Genomic DNA, 25,222 nt, shown 5'->3' on the forward strand with positions numbered 1-25,222 from the left:
GGGCGGGGGGTAGTTGGCACTGGCGGAAGCCTGCAGGGGGAGCAGGGCCGCAGTGGAGGGCAGAGCTGCAGGCAGCAACCTCCTGCAGACTGCCAGTGTGGCTTCCACGGAGGAGTTGGGGCCCTGTGTCCTCCCAACCGACCCCCGGGGAAGGCTCTGCTGTCCCAGGGCCACACAGGCCTTCTTGTCCTGGAAATAGGGCCGCCCACAGCAGGACTGTCGCTGCATTCCCTGACACACACAGGAGCGCACGGCCTGTCTTCCACAAAAGGGCCTTTCAACCTGGGGTCCCAGAGCGGCTTTGGGGGATGGGGACACCTAGCCACTTGAAATCAAAGATAAACATGTGTGTGCTCCCTCCTGGGAGAATCCACAGCCCCACTCGCCTGTCCACGAGGCCAAGGTCAGCAGGGCAGGCTCTGGGGACTGCAGAGCCAGCCCTCTGCAGACGGGTCACAGGCTGGGCGGGGCTGGGAACCGCCTGGCTGCCTTTCTCACGGCAACGGGGGTCCCGTTCCTGCGGGGGCAGCTGGTGTTCAGGCTGCACGACAGAGGTGCTTTTAAAACCGCAATGCCAGCGCCACGAACACGTCACTGAAGCTGTGTGACGGCTTCTGGGAGCAAACTCCCCATTTTTCAAAGTCACTGCATGGCTGCTTTCAAAGGCTGTCGGTGGGGGCTCGGGGTGGGGGGCAGGATAGAAATGCTAACTCAGGGCCCCCGAGCCCACGGAGCCCCTTTTCGTGGGGCTGGCCAGTGAAGTAGCTTTCAGTTTAAAAACTGAAGCAGCCCTCTGCTCACTGAGAATCCGAGACGTGCCCAAGTTCAAGGCACTGTGTCCGACGCTGAAACTTTAAAACTCAACTCAGATCTTGTCATTTCCCCTCTTTGGGGTGTAACTCATAAGCTTCCATTGTAGTTATCCACTCTGTAGCAGTTTTAGATGGGAATTTTACTTGGAGAGACATTCTGGCCCTGGCTGGTGTGGCTCAGTGGGTTGACGGTCATCCCACAAGCTGAACGGTCGCTGGTTTGATTCCCAGTCAGGGCACATGCCTGGGTTGCAGGACAGGACCCAGGGTGGGGGTGTGCAAGGGGCAACCTATCTTGCACATCGATGTTTCTCTCCTCTCTTTCTCCCTCCCTTCCCCTCTCTCTAAAAATAAATAAATAAAATCTTAAAAAATAATTCTGAGATCAGGCTTAGAGAGCACTTCAGGGAAAGGCCTAATTAACATCTGCCGCTCAGCCGCAGCCCACGTGCCGGCCGTCTGAGAAGAGTCTAGGAGAGAACTGTTCCTGTTTAAGGCTTTACTTTCTTATTTTTAGAGAGAAGGGGAGGGAGGGAGAGAGAGAGGGAGACGGACGCTGACGTGTGAGAGAGAAATCGGTCGGTTGCCTCTCATGTGCCCCGACTGGGGACCTGGCCCACAACCTGGGCTTGTGCCCTGACTGGGAATCAAACTGGCGACCTTCAGGTTTGCCGGCCGGTGCTCAATCCACTGAGCCACAGCAGCCAGGGCAGGGCCATTCTTAATGCAGAATCCACACTTAACAAGCATGGAAGAGAACTCTCAAAGGCGTATGGCACTAGGTTAAGATTTGAGTACTCGTCTGTGAGAAGAGTGTTTCAGTCTTTGTCGACTGCGCAGCCCACATGCAAAACATTCTGGGCTCTACATGCAACAGTAAAATGTGTCTCGGGATGGCTGACCGGGCAGGCCGCAGGCACGTGGCCCCGCGCCCCGCCGTGCTGCCTGGTGCTGACACTCACTGCAGCATGATCTCCAGCCTCTTGCTGTACACGTGCAGGTCGAGCTTTTTGGAGACCTTCTGGACCGCACCTGGGGAGAAAGCAGCGGGGAGCTCAGGCCCAGACTCCTGTCCGGGACCATTGCCACAGCAGCAATCAGAACGTAGTTACCGGTAAGTCAAAGCGATTTAACATGGAACCCTTCAAGGGACACGCGTGTCCCTGTCACCTACCTGCTGAGGCACACCGGCCTTTCCATCGCTTTACCGCACGCTGTGGTTAAAGGGCCACAGAGAAGACACTTGAGCGAGCGGAACTGTAAGTCCAGGAGTTGCCGGGCACGCCCAAGCTCAAAAATCTCTGCAGTCTTTTGTTTTATCTCAAATGTTTTGCAAGTTTAACATCCTACTACATAAAGTGCACCTATAATTGTTTTAACGACGATTAATTTTTAAAATCGCTTGCCAGCTGGGCTACTCAGCCTCTCCCCCCACACGAAGTAAGCTGCCAGGTCAGGAAGACGGACCACACTCGAAGTGCAATTTCGAGTCCCTGCGTACCTCCCAGTCCACCGCCAGCAGCAAAGCAACGCACAGTTAACTGCCCTGCAGCTCCTCGAAAACTGCACGCGGAGCTGGTGGAGACCCAGCCGCTGCACTCCCAGGCACTGACCCGGGGGCGGGGACAAAGACCTGAGTCTCGCACGAGGCCTGCACGTGAGCACAGGCAGTGGCGCCACGCACAGCGGCCAAGCGGGAGAGACACAGAGGTCGGCTGCCGAATGCGCTCGTGAACAGAATACAGCGCGCCTACAACGGGCAGCTACCTGGCCGTCAGGAAGAACGAGGTACTCGTTCATGCCACAACAGTGCACTCACGCATGGACGCACCCCGAGCAGTATGCTGCGTGAGAGACGCCGGTCACCAAAGAGCGTGTATTAAACGCTCCCATTTACATGGCATGGCCAGGACGGGCAAGTGGACAGAGACAGGAGTAGCCTTCAGCTGGGGAGACACGGGGCGGAGCTTGGGGGACTATAGCTCAAGGATATGGCATTTATTAAGCGTTCTCAAGGTAACTGTGGTGATTCTTACTCCATGGTAGAAAAGAGCCAAACTGTCATTTCTTCTAAATTATTCTGTAATTGAGATTGTAGTTACTCTGTTTTTAACTCAGGAGTTTGAATTGAATATACAACTAGCCAGCTGCCAGCCAAGGAAGCTACACAATAAAACCTTTGTACTTTAATTATAACAATTCATTCCAGTGTTGAGTATTAAATAAGTGTTTAACTGACCTGTAAAAACAATCTCAGAGCACACTACTGGGAAGACCCACAGTGGAAAGCTGTCTGGGAGGAAGCTTTCCGAAGGGTGTGGCCGGTGCCCGGTCCCATACTCACTACAGACCGCTCGGCTACACGAGCTCAAACCAAATGTGAAATCAGTCATTTCACGCTGCAGACCTGGCTTCGCAGGCCTCTGGCTGGGGCAGGGGGCAGGCGTGCCAACAAAAGGAGCAGAGTGTGAGCCAGAGAACACGAGTGACTGAGGACTCCATGGAAATGCAGCCTTCCCGTGTCCCAAGTGAGAACTGGGCGGGGAGGGGGTGATGAAGTTGGAGGCGCGCACGCGCGCACACATACACACACACAAGCTGAGTTTCCAGAACCTGGATGGAAGTGTCGGCCGGCTGAGGGACGGAAGGGACAGTGCTGTGGAAGCATCAGGCTGCCCCGCAGGAGTGCCACTGGAGCTGGGTCAGTGGGCCAGCGGCCGCTGCAGTGGCTCAGGGAGCAGCACCCCATGACAGGCACCCAAGCAGGTGTGGCTGTGTCTGTATGACACTTTATTACGGGTGGGGAGCTGGATGTGGCTCTGGCCCCCGCTGCCGACGGCTCTCAGACGGCAGAACGCCACATTCGCTGGGATCACATCAGTCACAGAGGCAGCAGCCGTGGGAAGAACGCCCCCAGCCTCCTCACGAGCGGCGTGGAGGGAGTGTGAGTCCTGCCACACTTTTCACCTCCTGAGGAGCAAGGGCTGCTCGCCGAGACCCAGTCACTCAGCCCCACAAGGGCAACTCCTGTGCCGATGCATCACAAGCAGCCCCCAGATCTCATCTCTTTCAGACTCGCCCCGTTGGTGTCTGCTCGCTCACGCCCTGTGTCCCCAGAGCCCACCATCCCCGCCACCTCCAGCCCTCCCCTCCACCCTGCCCGAGCTGCCATCTCCCACCGGCATGCACCCTGAACTGGAACCTCTGCCCTCGCACTGCTCTCTGACCAGCCTCCTCATCCGGCCCCTCAAAACCCTACAGGAACCCACTTCCTGCAGACGACAGGCCCAGGGCCCTGCAATGGCCCGCAGGCCCCATGCCCTGGACGGCGGCCAGCTGCTGCTCACCGGTGCACCTTAAGCGCCTAGAACAACCCTGCCAAACAGCAGGTGCTCAATGAATACCTGCTGAGCCAATGCCAAGTGGACATACAGAAGCAACTCACCCCTCGGAACAGGAAATCTCATTCTCGACAGACCACGAAGTGGGGAAACCAGGGCCCAGGCGGCAGCCAGCCGCTTCCAGCCCACTAGCTCCTGGAAGGGGCTGCGCCAACCCGCCCCGCACGGGCCTCTGCTGAAACGCCCAGGGGCTAACCTCGCGGAGAAGCACTTCGGTTGTCACTAGTGTGAGGGGGGCCCCTAATAAGGGTTAAATTCCGCTCGCACAGATCACGTCTCCGCCCTGGACAGAGAGAGTATCGGGAGCAATCAGCGCTCCACAGGAAGGCTGGCCACTGGACCTGGCGAGCTGCTCGCGTGCTGCCCCTTCCACAGCAGACAGTGCAGGCTGTGTGGTTATCTGTTCAGCTGCAGCACGGCTTGTTTCCCGGCCCGGCCAGCAGGCGGTGCCCGGGCCGCACGGCAGGCGCAGAGTTAACGGTCTCAGTTGCTGTCTGCCCCCCGCCCCCCAGTGCGGAAAAAGCCGAGGAGCTGACGCTGCCCTCAACACCGCCACTGTGTACCTGGCCTAGAAAAATACCATTTTTGCACAGAAATTTCATTTTACAGAAAAGTATACAGATACCTGATCAAAACATTACCACATCCCCAAAAGGCCTCCATTTGACCCCACGGCTACCAGAAGAGAGTGCACAGACAGCGGCGTGGGAGGGCAGAGCCCACCACGTGGGGGGAAGGTGCAAGCTGAGGGCCACAGGCTGAGCTCAAGGCCGAGCTGAGTGTGGAGGCTAGGCTCCTGCGGGGGTGGGGGCGGGCCCAGTGCACGCCCCCTGTGCGCCGGGCTTCCCCTTTCCTCCCACCCCTGCGCCTCTTGCCTGCAGCCCTGACCTTGACCCCTGGCCTGCACTCGGTCCTTTGTACACCCATCTCGTGAGGCGAGAAAAATGGAGAACAAGAGCAAGCGACAGCCGCCTTCACAACTGCCCTGCCACGCATGTCCCTGCGCCAGGGCGGGCACGGTGACACAGAGCACTGCGGGGCAGTCTGGGCAGGGGGTGCTCTGAGGCTGCACCTCCCTCTCCACCTGCACGGCCCCTGCACACGGGGGTCCGTGACCCGGAACAAATGCCCGAAGGGCACCCTAAGCGTAGTTTTTGCAACGCGGATTGCTCAGAATGAGCTCCAGTGCTCGCCAAGTGCTCGAACAACAGGTGCGTGCTGGTGTGTGTCTGTTCCTAACACAGGCCTGGCCAGTCTCAGAAGCACGGCTCTGAAGTGCTGGGCTAAACTGCGTTCACCCCCAAACTCAAGGAACTGCCTCCTCGCTCACGTCTGTGATTTCGGAGAGTCCTGCTCCGGGAACACGGCCTGCGGCCACGCGTAGGGGGTGCCGGGGCCTCCTGGAGTCCACAGGGTGGCTTCTCCAGTCATGAGGGGCCACCTGACACGCCAGCGACACACACCTTAGGACGTGTGTGACGCTGAATTATGCTCAAGTGAAACCTAACTGTAACGCTGTGACAAAGTATTGTCACTGGTGCTTTCTTGGTTGGAAAATGCTACTTAGTAAACCACAGGGAGATTCCACCCCATCAACGGTTCTTACTAAAAACAGCAGCATGTGAGACACGCTGGCTCAGTACAGCAATTTTGTGAATCCTTCTGACTAAACTGTTTTTAAAAGGATTGTTACTAAGATTTTACCTTAGTGCTAACTGCTACCAGATTTTCATAGCACAAGTAAAACCCCAGGACAGCCTTGGCTGGTGTGGCCCGGTGCATCGAGCACTGGCCTGTGGACCGAAAAGTCGCAGGTTCGATTCCCAGTCAGGGCACACGCCTGGCTTGCGGGCCAGGTCCCCAGTTGGGGGTGTGTGAGAGGCGAACATTGATGTTTCTCTCCCTCTTTCCCCCTTCTTTCCCCTCTCTCTAAAAATAAATAAATATTTTTTAAAAACCCAGACAAAAAGTAAAATATTAGTAATATGCATCGGAATGAAAAAAAAATCAGGGGATTTCAAGTACCTTGGGATTCTACTTCCTGCTTTTGAGTTTGAAAAACTGTGGGAGAAGTAAAAGAATTAACTGATAAAATGAAATGAACGTGAAATAAAAGAAAAACGAAAGGACTCTGTACCTTTCCTGATTTTCGGGTTCGACTGCACTTCCAGTATCACGGTTGTCACCGTGTCAGCGTACATGTCGTTGGAAGGGTTTGCTAACCACTGTGAAGCGAAAGGCGGAGTTAGGAAGGCACAACCACGGCCGGCACGACAGCCGCGCGCGTTCCCACCCACCCACGGGCTGTACACGTGTGACTGGCTTCTAGCGTTTCCACTGAAACTAGCTGACTCCTCGTGTACTGAAGTTCGTTAGTAGTGCCGGACTTCTCCAATTCACTTTTAATAACGACCGTCAAGGGCAGCGAGCACTTCCTTCGTGGCTGGGGCTGTACACCCTTTATCTCCTCCAATTCCCATAGCACCTTCATTGTACAGCGGGGGAGGTGGACTCTGCACCAGATGGCACAAGCCGTAGCTGCTGGCCCTGGGATCCCAAGCCGGTTCCCAGTCACTGTGTCTCAGTACCGTGAGCAGAGCAATAGAAAGTAACTTTGTTAAAGGCTCCTTCTGGTCCTCACATGAAACCTAAGAGGCCCTGACACTCCTCCAAGTGCCCAGCGATCCAAGAAAGTCTGCCTGCCCACTCAGGGTGAGGCCAGGTGACTCATTGACCTTTCAGGAACCAGGGCCTCCCTGTGTTTATTCTCTCTGCAAAGTGTACTTTCACCAGGAACATGAGCACGTGAAGAACCTTCTCTCCATCTGACGTTTAATCAGTGTTTCTAACAACTCTTCCTCTTCCTCAGTGTCGTTTTATGTGTTATTGTACATTAACTTCATGCTACAGATAACAACTCCTTTTGATACTTTCTTCAGTTATTTTTAGCCCTTTAAATCAATTTAAGACTTATTCACAGAACTGGCTGGGACCAGAGCTGACAGATCTTTTTTGTTTTAAAATAATCCGTATAAACAAAGTAGCCGACCTTACAGCTGGGAAATTTGCATGCAATTTACCTACAGCCTTGAGGCAGAAAAACAGACAAAGTAGCTCTTTGGATCATTCAGTTCCAGGATTCACTTTAAAAAGTCTTTCTTCTGACTTAACATATGCCAACCTATCAAAACCAACCATCAACTTCATTTGGTGTCTGGGTTCCAAATTCTGCTGGCAGGAGTTTAAAATTCTACCAGTGGGAACCCCATTCACCTAAATCAATGATTTCTTGCCTTTGTGTATTCGGGTCACATTAGTGTTGCTTATTTGAGTCTTCAAAATTCCACTCTCTTCAGAAGCGCTGTACGCCAAGTTTGTTTTAACGTAACAGAACGATATCTTGCTATAACTGAAGACACCGTGGGGTACCAGCAAGCAGCTCAGACTTATTCATATGAGATCCCTACTCGTTACACATACTACACGTCAAGCCTTAATTTGTTTCTAGTTTCTATGTTACATAGCAAGTGCCTAGTTATGTTATACTTAAAGCTGATCTTAGAAAACTGTATTTTCCAATAATTTTTTCCTGACTATGGGTTTCAGATGTACAATTCTATAACGCATCATCTGTATGTTGTATTGTGTGTTCACCACCCCAACTCAAATCTCCACATGTAAACTCTCAAAACTTTCTCTTCCTCCTTGTTTGGGTAAATGATCTTATCTTACTTCCAACACCACCATTCCTGGTTCCTGTATTACAGTAATATTTTTGAACACTTTCAAAGCAGGTTTTTCTTGAATTTCTAATTCTTCTACATCACCTGAAAGAGAGATGACAACACATATTATTCATTTGTTTATAGTTGGCTGAAGTAAAGCTGATACATAATGAAAAGAATTAATAACGCATTTATAGTGAGATTTAAATAGCTAAGTATGTTGTATATTGTTTATGGTTAACTAAAAATCTGAACTCGTATTGTAAAAATTCGTGTAACTAGCGTGGCTTTACCTTGGACACTAAGTGTTTTACCGGCAGCAAACACCTGTGGTTCTCCGGCACCCCGCACAGCGCCTGGCGCGGAGGAGCAGTGCGCTGACTGCTGCAGAAGCTCTGGTGACTGCCACTCGTCTGCGTCTGTGCAAGGTCTGCCACTAGCATCTTGACACTGAACCCGAGACAGGCCCGCTGCGAGCAGTCACCTCTGCTTCTGTCTCCACGGGGCTGCTCCTCCCACAGGGCAGTTCTACCGTCTACGGTGAGACTTTTCTGGTTCCCTGTGACCTCTAATTAGGGACGAACTCAGACGTGTTTCACTCACTTTCTGCGCTGTGATCTCTAATTCCAACGGGAGGCTCTGCGGTGGAAACAGAGTTCCCTTCCGTGGGTTCTCTACGGGAGCGCTTTGCCATGTGACTGAGGAAGACCGTACTAACAGAGAAGGGTGGGCTGCAGTTGGAAGCATTCTCGCCCGCCAGGGAGCCTGCTTCTGTTCGCAAGGTCCCTGCCCTCGTGATGCCGCTTCCCCACTCCCGGGTCCCAGCGGTTTCAGAGGAAAGTGGGACGGCTCTCCTCTTGTGCGGGCCTTTGGCCAGAGGTCACGCTCGCTTATAAAACCTGCCGTACACATGGCACTAATGGAACCAGAAACGTTTTCACTGGACGGAGAAAAAAGTAGATGGAATTTGGGTAGCTAAAGCACATTTTAAACACAAGGACAAAAACTACCGATGTTTTTAGAATTTTAAGTGGATCAAGGGTGGAAGGTATAATGGGATTTAAAAGTTGATGAGTAAATTCTCAAAGGTTTCACTTAAATGGGATATCACCAAGCACAAATAAAATCTGTGTACTTCTGAGACAACTACCAATATCAAATAACACCCCTTCCTAGATATCTCATCATCTTTCTCAAAAACAGAAAACAGCCAAGTGACTGTCAGTAAGTAGACACACCTGTCAGTTTCTGTAGCTGGTAACAGAGCAGATTAAAAGGGCCGGTGTACGGGATGGCTTGGGTCTGTTTCACAGTGCTCATGGCCAAGTCAGTATAATCTGAGGAGGAAATGTGAACAGACACACTTTAAGAAACAATACCGGTCCCACAAAACACAATTTGCAAACACATCAGGCGTACAGAGAAGTCCAAGTAAAGGAAGCGAGAGCATGCTTTTCATGCTAACAAGTTGCTCCTCGTTCCCTCCTTGTCTCCCCTCGGCCTGTAAGTTTACGCTGCAGCCAGAACACACCAGGTCCCTGACAGGCTCCAAGCCAGCGGGCCAGCTGTCCTCCGCCATCTCTTGGGCTTGTCACCTGCTACCAAGCCTTCAGCACCTGGCACACCCGCGCCTGGCTGGCACAGCCTTTCCCAGCGCCACAATACCCTTCTGTCCTCACCTGCTTACCATGCGCTTCTACCTGTCCCGGGCCAACGCTGTACGCAGCTCCTAACAAGAATGCCTCTCTCCTTAGACAGCTTTTTGAGGGCTGGGCTGTGCTTTTTAGTAGCCGCAGCCCTCCAGCCACCAGCACAAAGCCTGGCACAGAGTGGACACGCACCGACCGCTGCATTAAGGACCGAAGTTCGCTCTGCCAGGTGATGGACAGCCTGAGAGCTGCTGGCCCCACCCACAGACGAGCACCGAGCCATGGCGGTTCTTTCTGACTCCTCCGTCAGGCACTTCGAGGTTATAGTGCTTACAGGAAAAACTGAGCACAGTCATCCACTTGAAGGGAACTCCTCACTGGCTGCAAAAGCAGTGATGGCTTCGCGTTCACCCGGGCGCAGAGCGCGAGGGCCTGGCAGCAGCCGGGCTGCCAGCCACACAGACTGGGATGCGTGTATGGGGAGCCCCATCACTCCGGAATGTGAGGGGGCCAGAGCCCCCGTGAAGGGCAGATGACAGCCTTGTCAAGGGTCAGAGGGAAACTCATGTTTCCAGCAAAGAAAAAAGTTGTTTCACAAAGAATTTGAATGTTTTAGTGTTCAAGGAAGATTATTTTTCCCTACAAAGTGACCTAGATTATAAACTTTCACTTATTCCTATCTTGTTATTTGGTTGTTACTTAAAATGTGGCCAGGCCTGGCTGGTGTGGCTCAGTGGACTGAGCACCGGCCTGCAAACCAAAGGTCACCAGTTCGATTCCCAGTCAGGGCACATGGCTGGGTTGTGGGCCAGGTCCCCAGTTGCAGGCAAGCAAGTGGCAACGGACTGGTATTTCTCTCACACATCAATGTTTCTCTCCCTCTTTCTCCCTCCCTTCCCCTCTCTCTAAAAAACAATAATAGTAAATAAATAAAATTAAAATGTGGCCACTAGGTAAGAGGTTTTCACAGATTTTCTTTTTTTTCTCTTGTTAAAATCAACTTATATTTGACATTTAACAGTATACTTACTGGAGAGGTCACAAGGAGAAAGTATGTGATAATTAAAGTTTCTTTTAACGAGTATTCCTGAGACCCGCTGGCCTTGCTCTGGCTTTTTGTCTGCTAAAAGGCCCATGACCTATTGAAACGAAACAAAACACGAAACAACTTGAAGAAAACAGAGTCTTGTAAAATGCAGTGGCTCAGGTGCTCCATCGTGACGATGACCGTTACACGTGTGAGAAACAACATGTGAATTTAAACACAGAAAGTCGAACACGTCATATATGCCTGCGACTGGGCAGCAGCCAGACCCCACAAGGCCAAAGGGAGGAGCCCCCGGCAGACTGGCGAGGTTCAGTCCACCCCCATCAGTCCAGCGAGCGAGGAAAGCTCTGGACGGCTCCGGCAGGATGGACAGCCAAGTGCCGGCCTGAGAGCTTCTGCTCCCCTTGGCTGGCCGCCCACTGCCACCAGAGGATGCCCACCGCACGGAGGCAAGGCCACGCAGCCCCCACGCCAGGAGCAGCGTCTGTGCACTGAGGTCAGTGTGGGTCCCTGCGGCTGAGCTCATACAACTGAGGGGGGTGTTTTAAGAAAAGAGAGTGATGACTGTTCAAAAACTAACATCGACAGAAACCTTACAAATGCGCAACCCAACGTTTTAAAATGTAACCTCTCAGCTACCAACAGATGAACTCACAGAGGACAGCAACCGCAGGTTCCGTACTTGTTCGCCTTAAACTAAGTCAGGGCGGTGGCGACACCGTTTGTTCTGTAACCAGGCTGTCACGGGAGAGCTCTACTTCACAGGACTCCTTGGGGTGGCTTCCCCCTTCGATGCTGGCGCTTAGTGAGAAGGGGCTCTGCTGCCGGGAGACCGGTCTTACCCCCGCAAAGCCCCAGACGGGGACGGGATGGGGAGCGCATCCGCCTGCAGGGCAGAGTGCCCCCGAGGATGAGACTGACCGGTCTCGGCCTCACCCTCAGCTGCGGCCCCTCTGGCCGGGCATGTGTGCCAGTCTCCAGCAAGCTGGTGAACCAGTAGCACATGAGCACACAGCAGCCTGAGGTTTCTGGGTGGTGGGATGCATGGGTGCTGATAGGTCTCTGTGGGTCTGACTTCCTTCACCTCCTGCTCGGTTTTTGTTTTACGGGGCTGAGGATGGTCCCCCCATGAATTGGACTTCTGCCTAAGTGAGGTCACTGCACTGCAGGAAAACAAACAACTAGGCGATGATTTTAAGTGACTAACATTATAGCTGAAAAACAGAACAACCCCCCAACATGGAAGTACATTTGGGGAAACAGATATTGACAAGAGTGTCTCTATGCCCAAACAAAGTTAAAGACAAAAATGACATATTCTTAGAGTGTGCTCTCGGTTCTGTAGTTGAACAAATTCTTAACTGCTACATACTATGAGCCCGGAGGTGTATTAACACACAATGGCCTCACAAAAGCTCTGGAAACGCAGCTTGATTTTGTTGGACTAAGCTTCTCCCAAACTGTCCGAGTGCAAAGCTCTCTTCTTCCTCCCTCTGCGACTGGCAGAGTCTGGGAAACACGTACTAAGTCTCAACTGAACACAGTTTTCTGCAGGGAGAAGACTCGTCCCACTGATCTGGCTCCTGGGAAGTTCCGTGAACAGGAGGACTTGGGAGTAAGTACAACCACATGCTCTTCTGTGGCAACAGAAGCCTTGCACCCTGACTTTGGCAAAAACTCCCCCCTCAAATTCAGCGGTGAGAGAAGCTACTCATCAATTAGCTTCCTCGTGCCTGGGCATCGGGCACTGGAGGAGCGCGGCGAAGCTGCTCGCGACCAGGCGCCTGCCACTCAGAGCTTCAGCCGGATCATCACGAGGCTTCCCCCAGAGGTAGCTGCGGGTTTTTTTTTAAACCCTCGCCCAAGGATACGTTTGTTGATGTTTTAGAGAGAAGGGAAGGGAGAGAGAGAAAACTCAATGTGAGACACAAACAGCAGCCTGTTGTCGCCTCCTGCACGTGCCAGGACCGGGATTGAACCCAGAGCCCAGGTGTGTGCCCTGACTGGGAATCAAACCCGCAGCCCTTCTGGGTGTGGGGCCACACTCCCACCAAGTGAGCCACCGGGGCCCGGGCGGAATCTCAGGGTTTCTGATAACAGAAGGTAAGAATGCAGACTTCTTACAGCATCCCTGAAAACCCCAGATAAGGTTTTTCTTAGCCATTTCTTTTTTAAACTCTGAAAATACTGGTTTTTACCATAAAAAATGATTCTCAAAGATAAATTTTTATAAATTTCATTATATCTACAGACGTGTACGTTTAGAGATACGGGCCTATTTAGAGTCTTAGGAAGCATCACAAGGGTGGAGAGAATACCACATTGGGTACAGTGTGAAAACAGGAATGGACGTTTTTTATCCTCAGATGTAGGAATAAAAAGTGGGGATATGAATTAAAAAGCTATCAAATTCAGCTGTGTTAAATCTAATTTATTTGAAAATTCTCCACGTGATGAAAGGAATTAGGAGAAGCAGAAGCAGCGGGGAACGTGTGAGAGTGGAGCTCCCGCAGTGGCCGGGGGACAGAATCCGCAGCCCAGCACAGCCCCTGGGCTGGATGAAGGGAGGGGTCGCTTCCCTAAGGAGCACACATTTCTTGGAAGACATGGGCAGGATTAGGGACCATAACCTTTACCTTGGCCAGTTTTTCTCCTCTGAAGTTCAAGGTCACTGCTTCTGTGTTCCGAGGATTATGAACCTCTATGTGAACTTCATCATTATCTTCGTATTCTCGAATCAGGGCTGCTTTTAACCTGGCCATTTCGTTCTGCTCTCCATGGACTAAAATCTACAGGGAAAAGAGCAAAGGGAAACATCCTTAGTTCAGATTAACGATGGCCCTTATCTGAATTAAACTTTAGAAATAAATTAGAAATAAACTTTACTACTTAAAAGGACCAGCAGCCAATTAAACTTGGGTGGACACTGACATTCTGACTGGCTTTAAAGATCCTCGTGTGGAACTTCCTCTAGAGTGAGCAGACGTTTCGTTCCTGCCGCGGTTCTGCCCCTGACGAGACAGCGATCTGCAGCAGCCAGACTGTTCCCTGGCTCCTGTGCTCACACTGGACCCTGCGACATCTGCCGTCTCCGCCGGCTCTAGCCACGAGCGCCTTGTCTACGCTATTGCTGCTGCACTGTTCTCTGTAGGTTTCTCAATGTAAGACTTCCAAAAGAAGCCTTTTGTGGAAAAACAAGTGACTTCTGATTATTTCGTTGTTTGTTTTAAAGCAGTACCAAAGAGACTATTTGAGAACCAGATGCAATTGTTTCAGAGGGGTGTGCACAATACCGCATTCGTGCTGTACAAGAGAGGTCACGCCTGACCCCCACACTCCAGCCGGGCGCCTTGTCGCCCGGGCGGCCGGCGCCTGCCCAGCGCCCCTACCAGGCACAGGCGTCTGGATGGCCTCCGGGGAAGGGTCCTGGCTGCTTGAGCACAAAGCCAGGCACTGCCACCGACTCGCTGTGTGACTTTGGGGAGGCTATTTAACATTTGTTTCCTCTGCCACGGAAGTCGTTGGCTGTGGAGTGAGCAAGGTGATACATGTAAAACACCAGCCCACACCCAGCACGTGGTAAGGAACAAAAAATACTAGCTATTACTTATTATTACTAACCAACACTGTTATTTTATCGTGCAGACATAGTTCTGCTGACTTGGCTGTCAGAGGGAGGTAAGCACCCAATTCAATCCAGAAATGTAAACTGACAGCAGGGAGGGGCGTGGAGAGCGATGGAGGGGACCGAAGAAGAGGCGGTGATTCCAGGGAGAAAGGGCCACACAGCTGCCCCCCCAGGGCTTTCAGGCTGGGAGGGTAGGGCCGCCCACCCACAGTGGGAGCACCTGTGAGCTGCCCTCCTCTGACTCACCTCAGCAGGCTGTGAGGCTGAGTCGGGGAGGGGCCTTCTCACAAAGAATGTGCTCGTTAAGGGCCAAACACCTGTGGGAACTGACGTGCTAGAAAGGAGGAGGGAACCAACAGGAGTGCAGGAGGAGATGCACCAGGTCACCAGGAAAACGAAAATCAAGACCACAGTGAGACCCACTTCATTCTTAGGAGGATGCCTCCAATTTAAAACAGGAAGGTGAGCGTCGGCAAGGTTATGGAGACCTGGAACCCGTGTGCACGGCTGGAGGGGGACGTAAAAGGGTGCAGCCCTACAGAAACCGCCTGGGATTCCTCAGAAAGTTAAATGTAGAGGGTGGAGGGTGGGTGGAGGTGGAAGAGGGTTCAGTGAAAGATAAAGATAACACACACACACAGCCCCGCCCCCACAGAGAATTACCACAACGACCCTGCAGTGCCCCTCGGGGGTACACACCCAAAAGACTAGAAACGGACTCAACCAGGCGTTTCTATGCCGGCGCTCATGGCAGTGTTATTCACAAGAGCCAGAGGTGAAACCACCCCGTGTCCACCAGCATGAGTCAACAAACGTGTGTGTGTGTGTGTGTGTGCACACACCAGGAAGTGTAACCCAGCCCGACAAGGACTGAAGCGCTGCTACGTGCTGCAACGTGGATGAGCCAGCCGTACGGACACTGAGTGGCACACGGTTTCTCTTGTAGGGAACATCTGCACTAATTCTGGCAAATTCTTAGAGACACAGTGAACTAGAGGTCACTACGAGCTGGGGAGGCGGTGGGGAATCATTACCGAACAGATGCAGTTTCGGCGGCGGTGGGGGGGGGGTGAAAACGTTGCACCGCTGAGCGTGGTGCCGGCCGCACCGCGCTGTGGACACAGTTCGCACCACTGCCCTGTCCGCTTAGACGTGGCTAAAGAGTGTCTGTGCTGTCTGTGCTCTACCACAGTAAAATGTATTTAAGAAGGGAAACACCTAACAAAACGCCATTTCCTCTGAACGACTTTTCGACACACCCAGGAAGGGTACGTCATCTGTTTTTTCCCAGGCATTCCAGTCGGCAAGACCTGAGCGTGAGAGGCGCTGGACGTCAGTCGCTGGGACGAACCGGCAGCCGGCGCCAGACCGCCGGGTCTCCTCGCGGCAGACTCACGTCCGTCTGTATCCCCCTCCTTAAAAATATTCGCCCTGTTTCAGCTTGCCCCTCTCTCCAGGCCCACCCAGGCATCGCTGCTACTTTCATAAGTACGTGAAACTTGAAGGCAGAAGCAAATCACATCAGTAAGGAGCTCCGTGAAGTATTTCCCACTGATCTGAGTCTCTAACTTACATTTTACATGACTTGTCTTTCTCCCCTCCCCACGTTATTAAGCATTTCCTACAAGCCGGGCCCCGTATTACGTGCTTAGGACGTATGCGCTCTCATTTAGTCCTCACAATAACCTCACAAGGTATTATCTCTATGTACAAAGGAGGTACAGAGAGGTTAAGTAACTTGCCAGGGTTACACAGCACGTAAGGGAGGGAGCTGGGAATCCACACTGCCACACCGCAAAGCCCGTGCTCTTAGGTTACTGGGGAGGCAGCGGAAAAGACCAGAAGGAGTAGTGACGGGCAGCGCCGTGCAGGTACAGAACTGCGGCGCGCAGCTCGCCTAACCCGGCGGGAGATGGAAGGTGAACGGAAGGCAGTATCTGAGCTGAGAAGCAGCTGCCGCAAAGCAGGTCTGCGCCCCCCGCCCCGTGAAGCACTACAGCACACCCCCACACTCACCACGTGAGGCGGCTTCAGAGCACGGATAAACTCGCTGGTCTGCTGGTAGTCCGTGTGGGCGGAGAAGGAGATGTAGTCCACGGACATCTTCAGTGGCAGCTTCTGCCCGGACATGGTGGTGATCTCCTCGGGCTCAGACATGATGTGCTGCGAGGGACAAGGACATGCACCGAGCACTCCCGTGAGAAAAGGGACGTTTCCACCTTTTCCCATGGCTGTGAACTCATGCCAAATTTAGACCTTCCGCCCCAGAGTCATTCCGATACTACTGACTTAGTAGCAAATACTTACTTTCTTCATCAAGCATTTAATCAGAAAAGAAGAGTAACTAAAATGTAATGTATTTAGATGCTAGAAGTGAGAAGTGTAATTCCCATGACTGAAAAGGCAGACTTGTATTCTCTACGTTCTCTTGCTGTGGGAACTTTCCAATGAAGAGGACTTACACAGAAGATAGATGTACTTCTATTGTGAAAATCTATTTTAAATATATTGCTAACACCGTCTACATGACTTACAGAGTAAGACAAAGTAATAAAAATGATCAGAACAGGGAATCGTAATGTATTTAAAAAATAAGACAGAAGTTATTGGTAAGAGGAGATAAGAGAATGCGATCGTGGAAGTTCAGAAACCGCCTCTGAAACTCGGCACACCACTGCCTGCTTCCCTGAGAGTGAATGTCAGTCGCTCAACAGCGACAGGAAGATGGGCATCGGCCCAAACACACTTTGTGGCTCTTCAGGAGATTACTTGTAAGTGAACCTGGTCTTCGCACGATGAGGGTACCCACGGGTCTGTCTCCCACGGCTCCTTTCCGTGATTTGTACTGCACCCCGATGGGGGCTTCTTGACCTTTATGTGCCCGCCCATCGCCTAGGGGTCAGGTCAAGCCACTCAGAGCCTGCGCTGGTTCCCTGCCTCACGCCGGTGGGAAAAGCGGGGCCCCCTGCGTAACTGCAGTCGGGAAGGCGGCAGTGGAGGCCATGACTGACCTTGGCGAGCGTGCCCTCCACACAGTACCCCGCGATGATGACGCCATTCCTCTTGTCGGTGCACCAGCTCTCAAAGAGCTCTCTGGACAAGCCGCTCTGCATCATGCCCGGGGAGGCCATCACCACGCTGGGCCCGATGTCGTCGAAGTGATCCATGCTCTGGGGAGAGATGGGAGGGAAAAGCACGTTGAACACCAGGCTTCTACAACGCTTTCCTTATTGTACAGAGTAACAGGGAGCGAGGTGAGAGAGTCAGTCACACGGCTGAAAGGGGCTCGATGAGACCAGTGAACACAAAGTCCCGCTTCTGAGTTCCCCAACGGTGCGCACTAGGAATGAAAAGAAAACGAAGTGACGAAAAGCGGTTCGTTCACAGCGACTTCCGAACCGCGTACCAGTGGCTCACGGGCCGCTGGGCCGTTTCGGCACCTACAGCAGCAGGAAGACAAAAGGGAAAGAAGAGCCAAATGGCTTCTACCCACCCAAAAAATACCCACACCAGCTTTCCATACTTCATGAATATTTTGAGCTGGCCTAGGAATCTAATCAAAAATTTAATTGTTTCTAAGGAAAACTTAGCTCTAATTCCCAAGCAATTAACTTATAATACAATACGTTATGAACAGAGCCTATTTATAATTGGAAGGCCACTTGTAACATTTGGGGTATTCTTTTTATTATGATCAGATTAATTTGCACGAAACAATATATACATTTTAATAAAAAATAAGATTTTATTGAATGCTCTAGAAAAGTAAACATGAACATTTTCACATATGAATTTATACTGCTAATCATCAAAATATGATTAGGTGTGAGTAAGAACGAAAAATATGTAACACAGGACATATTTTTACCAGGACTTTCCGTTTCTGTGACAAAATGGTCCAGTTGCTCAGCAACAGGAAACACTGAGACCGTGTGAGCACTTGGGACACGCAGCAGACTATACTTACGCCACAAGAATGCCAGCAGCTCAATGTCTGACTTCTGAGCGACGCCGGCTCAAGCCAAGGGGAGGCTCTGGTGACAGGGAAGCAGCAGGAAGGAAGGACAGGCACGTCCAGCAGCACGGACGGATGTCCCTGCGTGCAGCCCCCAGCCCCGCCCCCGCCCAGAGGCTCTCACCTTGAGGTTGCTGATGTGTTTGAACACGAAGGGGTTATTGATGTTGATCTGTTTGCGGATTTTGTCGTTCATGGCATTCACGTACGTCTGGTACACGGCCATGCACTTCTTAGCCAAGGATGACGCGTAGTATATCGGGATGTCATGCAGCTCTGGGTGGTTCTGCCAGTACTCATCTGCGGAGATTTCGTAAGAGACGAGGATCATTTTGTTATGTGGGTTAAACAGTTCGAATAATAAGTGACACACGTAATTAGTTTTTAAAGTTCAGATGTATATTTTAATTAAATGTAAGAAAGTTTTAATTGAAATTAAAAGAAAATTTAGCCTGGTCTTACTATCTTCAACCAGTAAGGCTGAAACTTGTTTCTAAGGACTGAGGCATGGCCTGGAGAGAAGGCCGTGGTCAGGGGCCTCGGACCCTGTAAAAATGACTCAGGAGAACCAGACTTTTTCTGAGTAGACTTTGCTAATTACAAAACAGGACTGCCAAATGAGGTAAACCAATTTTAAACACTTAAAAAAAACATTGCTCTGTGACTATATTATATTTTCTAAAAAATTCTAACCAGTTTCTGACAATGAAAACAGTTTCTGATTATGAAGGGAAATACACCTTCAAAGGACGATTTCTGTTCAGGGAAACCGACATTAAATCCCCAAATATTCTAAGGAGAGTATGGGCAGAACATATCGTTTCCTCCACCAGGTGCACCCGCATTTAGGAAATGTATCATATGCCTAGTATGCAATTCACATTTAATAATCCTCAAAACAACACTGTGAAGTTTATCTGCATATTACAGAACAGGACAAATAAAATATTTTTGTATAAGAATCATATCAATTACATTAATTTTTTATATACTTAGGCTAAAAAGTTATTCACTTTTTACCTGAAATTAAAATTTAACTGGGTGTCCTGTATTTTTCCCCCTAAACCTGGCCACCCCGTTCGATGGCCACAGCATCATTTCATCTCTGCTCTAGATTACAGCGTGGCAGAGACTCCCCACTTCGACACTTCTGCGGACAGATGTGAGCTGCCCTTAGAAAGAAGGACCAAGTCAGGACCCAGAGCAAACTGCACGGGATTAGGGCTTAGAAACTTTAGCTTCTACAGAGTCCTCTTACAGATTCGCTGTGGATCTGAGGTCATTCTGTCTTCCTTTCTTTCCCATTTCAGAGAAACTCAGACGCCGCTTACCCTATCCTCACAGAGAGAAAGAGCTGAGAGCAAGCATTCCAGATGCGAGTGTTCCTAGCTCTGCACAGGCAGCTACAGACATCCAAGGCCTTGTCATTTATTCTTCAAGAAGAGTGCGCCCCCCAAAGGAATCACAGAATGTTTGAGTGTGAAGGGGTCATTAGATATAAATATACGGGGTCTGTCCAGGAGGTACCCAGCCATGTACTATGAAAAATAGAGACACGTACTGAAGAAGATACAAGATACAGGAAACGCTGTACGTAGGACAATGACACCTCAGTCCCCTTCGAAGCAGGCACCTTGGGACCTCACACAGTGCTCCCAGTTGCCATCAACTGTACCATCATAATTTCTTGAATCTAATGGATGGTCTGAAATCTCTTCCTTTGCAAAGGTGCTTTCAGTTTTGGGAAAAGCCAGAAGTTACAGGGTGACAAATATGGGCTGTAGGGGGCTGAGTCACATGGGTGATTGATGTTTTCCCAAAAGAAATGATGCACGAGACGTGATGCATGAGCAGGCATGTTGTCGTGATGAAGCTGCCAATCACCAGCTGCCCAGAGCTGCGGCCTTCTGAATCATCCAAATGATTCCGCAGAGGAATGTTCAATCTTTACGCAAAATTTGATGCAGATTCGTTGCTCTACAAGCTCATTTTGAATGCGACGGACACACAGTATACTTGCTCACTCAGCAGCATTACCGCCCCCACTGACTAGTACAGTGAAGTCGTCATTGTTCACGCATGCGCATTCCAGTCCACTCGCCTTTGCTGCTGGGTTACATGAATGTCTCACAAAGCGTTCTAGTTATATCAACAATGGCTGGACTTTTTCCGGACAGACCTTGTATAGCTAACACTTCTGATGCTGATGGCAACTAGGAAGGTATGCCATTCATGTTCCCGGGGGCGGGGGGGGGGCGTGTCACTCTTCCTCTGGGCTCTTACTGGCACCAAATCCCTACTTTCAAATGCAGAAACTGAAGCCCAGAGGTACAAGGACCTATCCAAGGCCAGGCACTCCAAGATGCTGAGACTCCCCCACATAAAAAGGAGAAGCCTACCTAGAATCAAGAGCAGCTCCTGAGCTCTTCCAAGAGCAAAGACAGGGATGAGGCCTCTGCCCCCTCTGTTGACAATATCGTGAACCGTGTTACAGAATCTGGCTTCCCGCTCTTCGCGCTTCTCATGGATGTGGGTCCCGTAAGTGGACTCCTAAACGACACATCAGAAGTGTGAGACCAGGACAGACAATGCCACAGAACAAAAGTTCAATGTCAATGAGATGCAGAAGCAAAGGGATTCACTTCTCCATTAACACGCCATTTACTTGAACACGTATTGTTTTAATGCCTATCAGAAAGAGCAAATAGCATGAGACCTCACTAGGTAGCCAGCTTTGTGATGTGTGGTCAGCTGACCAGCAGCCCCGGCATCCCTGGGAGCTTATTAGATGCGCCAAATCTCAGGTCCCAGCCCAGACAGACTGGATCTGAATCTGTATTTTAACAACATCACCAGATAATACATAAGCACATTAATGTTTGAGAAGTACCACTCTAAAGTGCCAGATACAATAATTTTTTCCCAGAGGGTTAAAAAAAACTTCCCTTGAATTAATGTCTGCTTATATGCTGGGTGTGCCATGAGCTCAGCCAAACGGCATTCACTCACATGCTGCCCACGGACAGCAGAAGGCACTGGTCCCTTAGGCTTGGGCGGGTGAGGGATACGGCAGGTGGTGATGGACAAACAGATAGCTCTTCCACCTGAACTAAGGATGGCTGATATTCTTGCATATATCACAGGCCCAAAAGGCCTCTCTCCCTGTTCCTGACCTCACTGTCACCAGTACACATTTATTAATTTGCTCTTCACCTCCCCCAATCCCGCCAAAGCTTCTGTAGAGTTAATTTTTTTTTGTTCTCCTGGGACTGCAACTCAGGAAGAAGACAGGACAATTATATACAAACCGGCAGGTGCTATGGGGCAAAAGGTGGTCACCACGGCAAAGGCCTGGGGCCACCCCATTTCTGTGCAGCCTTTAGGACAATCTACGAATTTGGGGCAATTCATCCAGACAAAAATATTTAGGAGATATCCTAGCATCTCTGACTTTAGAACAGAGTCGATACACTTAACAGCAAGAAAGTGGAGCTGCACTACAAAGGTTAAGTCAGAAAAATTAAACTTATTTAAAGATACATTTATACCCAATAACGTACTATGAAAGTGACAGCACAGTAATTTTTCCCACTAGCAAAAGTTCTGCTTAATTAACCTAACTACATGCAGGGCGCTCATACTTACAATGATAAGAATATCAGGTTTAATGTTGGGGATTTCCGCCGCCATTAAGTGTCTGTCTTCTTGTCTTGAGAAATCACCTGTATACAGAAGCTGTGAAAAAGACCCAGAGTTAGGGTTTTGGAAAGCTTCATTTTATTAGTAAGTGTATTTAGTTCACAAATCTGAAAGTGAAAATAAGTAGAAGAAATAGCCTACAACTGATGACATTTAGAGGCGATGCTGTGTCTGACTTAGTTTGGTCAGAAAGCAGCCAGTGGCCAGTGTTCGATTAGCCAGTCTAACGAGTGGAGATGCCGCCCTCCCAGCATCATCCACAAAGAACCTGCGCGTTAGTTGAACGGCTCAGAGGAAACGGGCATGATGAGGCAAAAAACTAGAGGTATATAGGAAAACCATCTAAAACGCAAGATAAAAATCTTGGACCCCGGCTGGTGTGGCTCAGTGGACTGAGTGCTGGCCTGCAAACCAAAGGGTCGCCGGTTCTATTCCGTCAGGACACATGCCTGCGTTGTGGGCAGGTCCCCAGCGGGGGGCGTGGGAGAGGCAAACACACATTGAAGTTTCTCTCCATCTCTTTTTCCCTCTCTTCTCCTGTCTAAAAACAAATAAGGTCTTTAAAACAAAAATCTTGGAGGGTGTCTATCAAATTTTTAATGAGAATTCTGATCTGCGTTTGTGCTATTTTCTGCTTATTTCTTGAGCCTTTCAGCAAACAGCAAGAAGAAATGATTTTGCAATATATAGGACAACTCAATGTGTATGAATTTCAACTACTGTATGAGCAGCTGCAAAATTTTACGGCAATATGACGCTAGAACACTGCTTCTCAACTCTGGCTGCACATAAAGATCACCCAGAAAACTTTTTTTTTTAAAAAGGCCAAGACCACAGACTCAGATTTTGGTTCAATGGGAACTTCACTGAACCACCCAGGACTCTCCTGTGCAGTCGGAGCGGAAAAGCGCTGCTCTGCAGCCAGCCTGGTAGCCCCCACGCCATCACGAGTTTATCGAGACTGCCGCCAGCCTTCCCCATCAACGAGGGCTGCAAAGGTCCTTTCTGAGTCCCCCTTCGCTCACACGGGGCTTCTGTGGGAACCCTGGAACACCAGGAGGACATGAATGGTGAGTGATGTCTTAGCATGAAGCAAATGTGGCCACACAGAGGGCTCCTCCCCCTCAGCTTTCAGAGGGTCCCTGAGGAGGAGCTGCCCCTCTGGTGGAGTGAGGGACTGTGACCCCCCAGGGGCTCACTTTACTCTTCCCTCCCTCCCCCTGCAGAAACGGCTGGCCTGGGGGCATGAACTGTGATACTTGAACAGAGGAAGTATGGCCTTGATTTGCTCCTAGGTTTCAGCGCTGTTGACACTCTGCGTCCCCAGATACCCTGTGGCACTATGTGGCGGCGCACAGCTCCGCGCCGACTCCTGGTGGGAAGGCGGTGGCCGGGGCTGCACGGTACCTTCACGCCCGCGATCTCAATCATGAACATGGCAGCTCCGAGCACGTGGCCCGCGTGGTAACACCAAAACTTGATCCCTGCGACTTCCTTAACTTCATGAAAATTGATGGTTTCAATCTTGTCCATGCTCTCCTCCAAATCCGTCTCTGTGTACAGCATGTCGTCTGCCGATATGTTACTGCATTTTTAAAGGTGCCAACAAAAAGAATTACAGGTTAAGACTTTTAAAAAGTTTTGAACTCAAAGAAACCGTGGATGACACATACATCCATAAAATTATTTCTCCCGATTATACTGTATGGCCCTGGCTGGTGTGGCTCGGTTGGTTGGATATCATCCCGCAAACCAGAAGTTGCTGGTTCGATTCTGGTTCGGGGTGCATGCCTGGGTTGCAGGTTCGGTCCCCTGTCGGGGTGCGTATGAAAGACAACCAAGAGGCTTCTCTCTCACATCCCTATTTCTCTCCCTCTTTCCCCTGCCCTTCCCCAGTCTCTCAAGCTTTCTCTACAAAGCACGGCATACGTTCTCTTCGGAAAATCAGGCTAACATACTTCCAAACAAGCAAGAGCGGGTGGTGGTCATGGAGCCAGACTGCTTGGTCTGCGTCCCAGCTTCGTCTCTCCCTGTGACCATCATGGGCGAGCTTCCTCGCATCTCTGTGTCTCACCAACACCCACTTCTCATCCTCCATGCAGTGGGTTCCCAACAGAACCCGCCCCAAGAAGCTCGCACGTGGTAAGATCTGAGGACTGTGTGGGCTTGTGGTAAGCACTACTGAGGTGCTAGCCAGTATATTTACTGCTCAGGGTAACGCTTCCACTCTTCTGTGTTTGCACATGAAAATACCAAATGGCACCCTCGCACCCCTTGGGAAAGGCACATTAAACAGTGAACTCTGAAGGCTGACAACTTGTGTGACAGGTATCACAAGCCTTTTGATAAAGGAGTAGGTTTTCCTCTTGCAGCGGGAAAAAACTTCCCCAGGGAACTTTTTCATTTAAGAGTTATTTTGCTTCGATCAAATAATCTAAAATAAGATTTCAGTATATGCATGTATCACTGATAATGTATTTTGTGTTAATTAACATTTATAGAACATTGTTAATCTCATAACTCACCTAAGTTACGAAGATTTTTAAAAATGTTAAAAATGCATAAAGACTTTAAGGCCAAGAAGGTGCTGGGTACACAGGGGTATTTCGCTGAGTGACTAAATTAACGCCACCCGTGTGAATAAAAAGAGAGGGTCTCATTTCAAAGAGCAAAATGGCCCATAACTCGAACCACACATACGCTACAGAACGCACCAGGGGGACGCACCTGACTTTGACGTAATCGGAAAGCAGCCATCTGTAAATAGCTTTAGTGGCGTGGGTCATGAATGTTCTTCCTTTGAAACTCGTCTTCTGCAGGAACCAGGGCAGGGCTCCACAGTGGTCCAGGTGGAAACTTCACACAAAAGAACAAGGAGACTCCGTCAGCGCTTGAGCCGTCCTCCCTCACACCTACGCCCCGAAACTGCGGCCCGAGGCATGGAGCAGCTCTCTGCAGCCCTGGCGGCGGCTCCGTCATCCGCACACCAAAGCTCCCGGGCCAGGTCCCAGGTCCGGGCGTGTACGGGACACGCGGACTGATGTCTCTCTCCCCTCTTCTTCTGTCTCTAAAACCAATAAACACATCCTCGGGGAGGATTTAAAAAAGTTCTATGTAACAATCGCACACTGAGACCTCCCGAACACCCAGGGTAGGTGTATGCAGAGGGAAAAATAATGCAGCCAGTCCCAGTGTGAAAAAAGGATATTCGACGTACTTTTAAACATCAAAATATTTTACCAGTG

The 25,222-nt window shown here is 50.5% G+C and overlaps 1 protein-coding gene across 1 annotated transcript in view; it reads right to left on the minus strand.

Annotated features, from left to right (window-relative positions):
• The window catches only part of CPSF3 (cleavage and polyadenylation specific factor 3), a 34,320-nt gene that overhangs the window by 2,768 nt on the left and 6,330 nt on the right, over positions 1-25,222 (minus strand). Inside the window, exons 4-16 of the mRNA XM_024552449.4 lie at positions 24,705-24,833; positions 23,385-23,562; positions 21,924-22,013; positions 20,678-20,828; positions 18,403-18,578; positions 17,275-17,433; positions 16,280-16,426; positions 13,272-13,424; positions 10,618-10,726; positions 9,177-9,275; positions 7,946-8,040; positions 6,351-6,438; positions 1,775-1,844 (exon numbers count right to left, since the gene is read on the minus strand). Of these exons, the coding sequence (XP_024408217.1) occupies positions 1,775-1,844; positions 6,351-6,438; positions 7,946-8,040; positions 9,177-9,275; positions 10,618-10,726; positions 13,272-13,424; positions 16,280-16,426; positions 17,275-17,433; positions 18,403-18,578; positions 20,678-20,828; positions 21,924-22,013; positions 23,385-23,562; positions 24,705-24,833 (1,644 nt within the window). The remainder of the gene's footprint in view (positions 1-1,774; positions 1,845-6,350; positions 6,439-7,945; positions 8,041-9,176; positions 9,276-10,617; positions 10,727-13,271; positions 13,425-16,279; positions 16,427-17,274; positions 17,434-18,402; positions 18,579-20,677; positions 20,829-21,923; positions 22,014-23,384; positions 23,563-24,704; positions 24,834-25,222) is intronic.

Source organism: Desmodus rotundus, chromosome 5, assembly GCF_022682495.2.
Source record: "Desmodus rotundus isolate HL8 chromosome 5, HLdesRot8A.1, whole genome shotgun sequence".
NCBI classification, from domain to species: domain Eukaryota; kingdom Metazoa; phylum Chordata; class Mammalia; order Chiroptera; family Phyllostomidae; genus Desmodus; species Desmodus rotundus.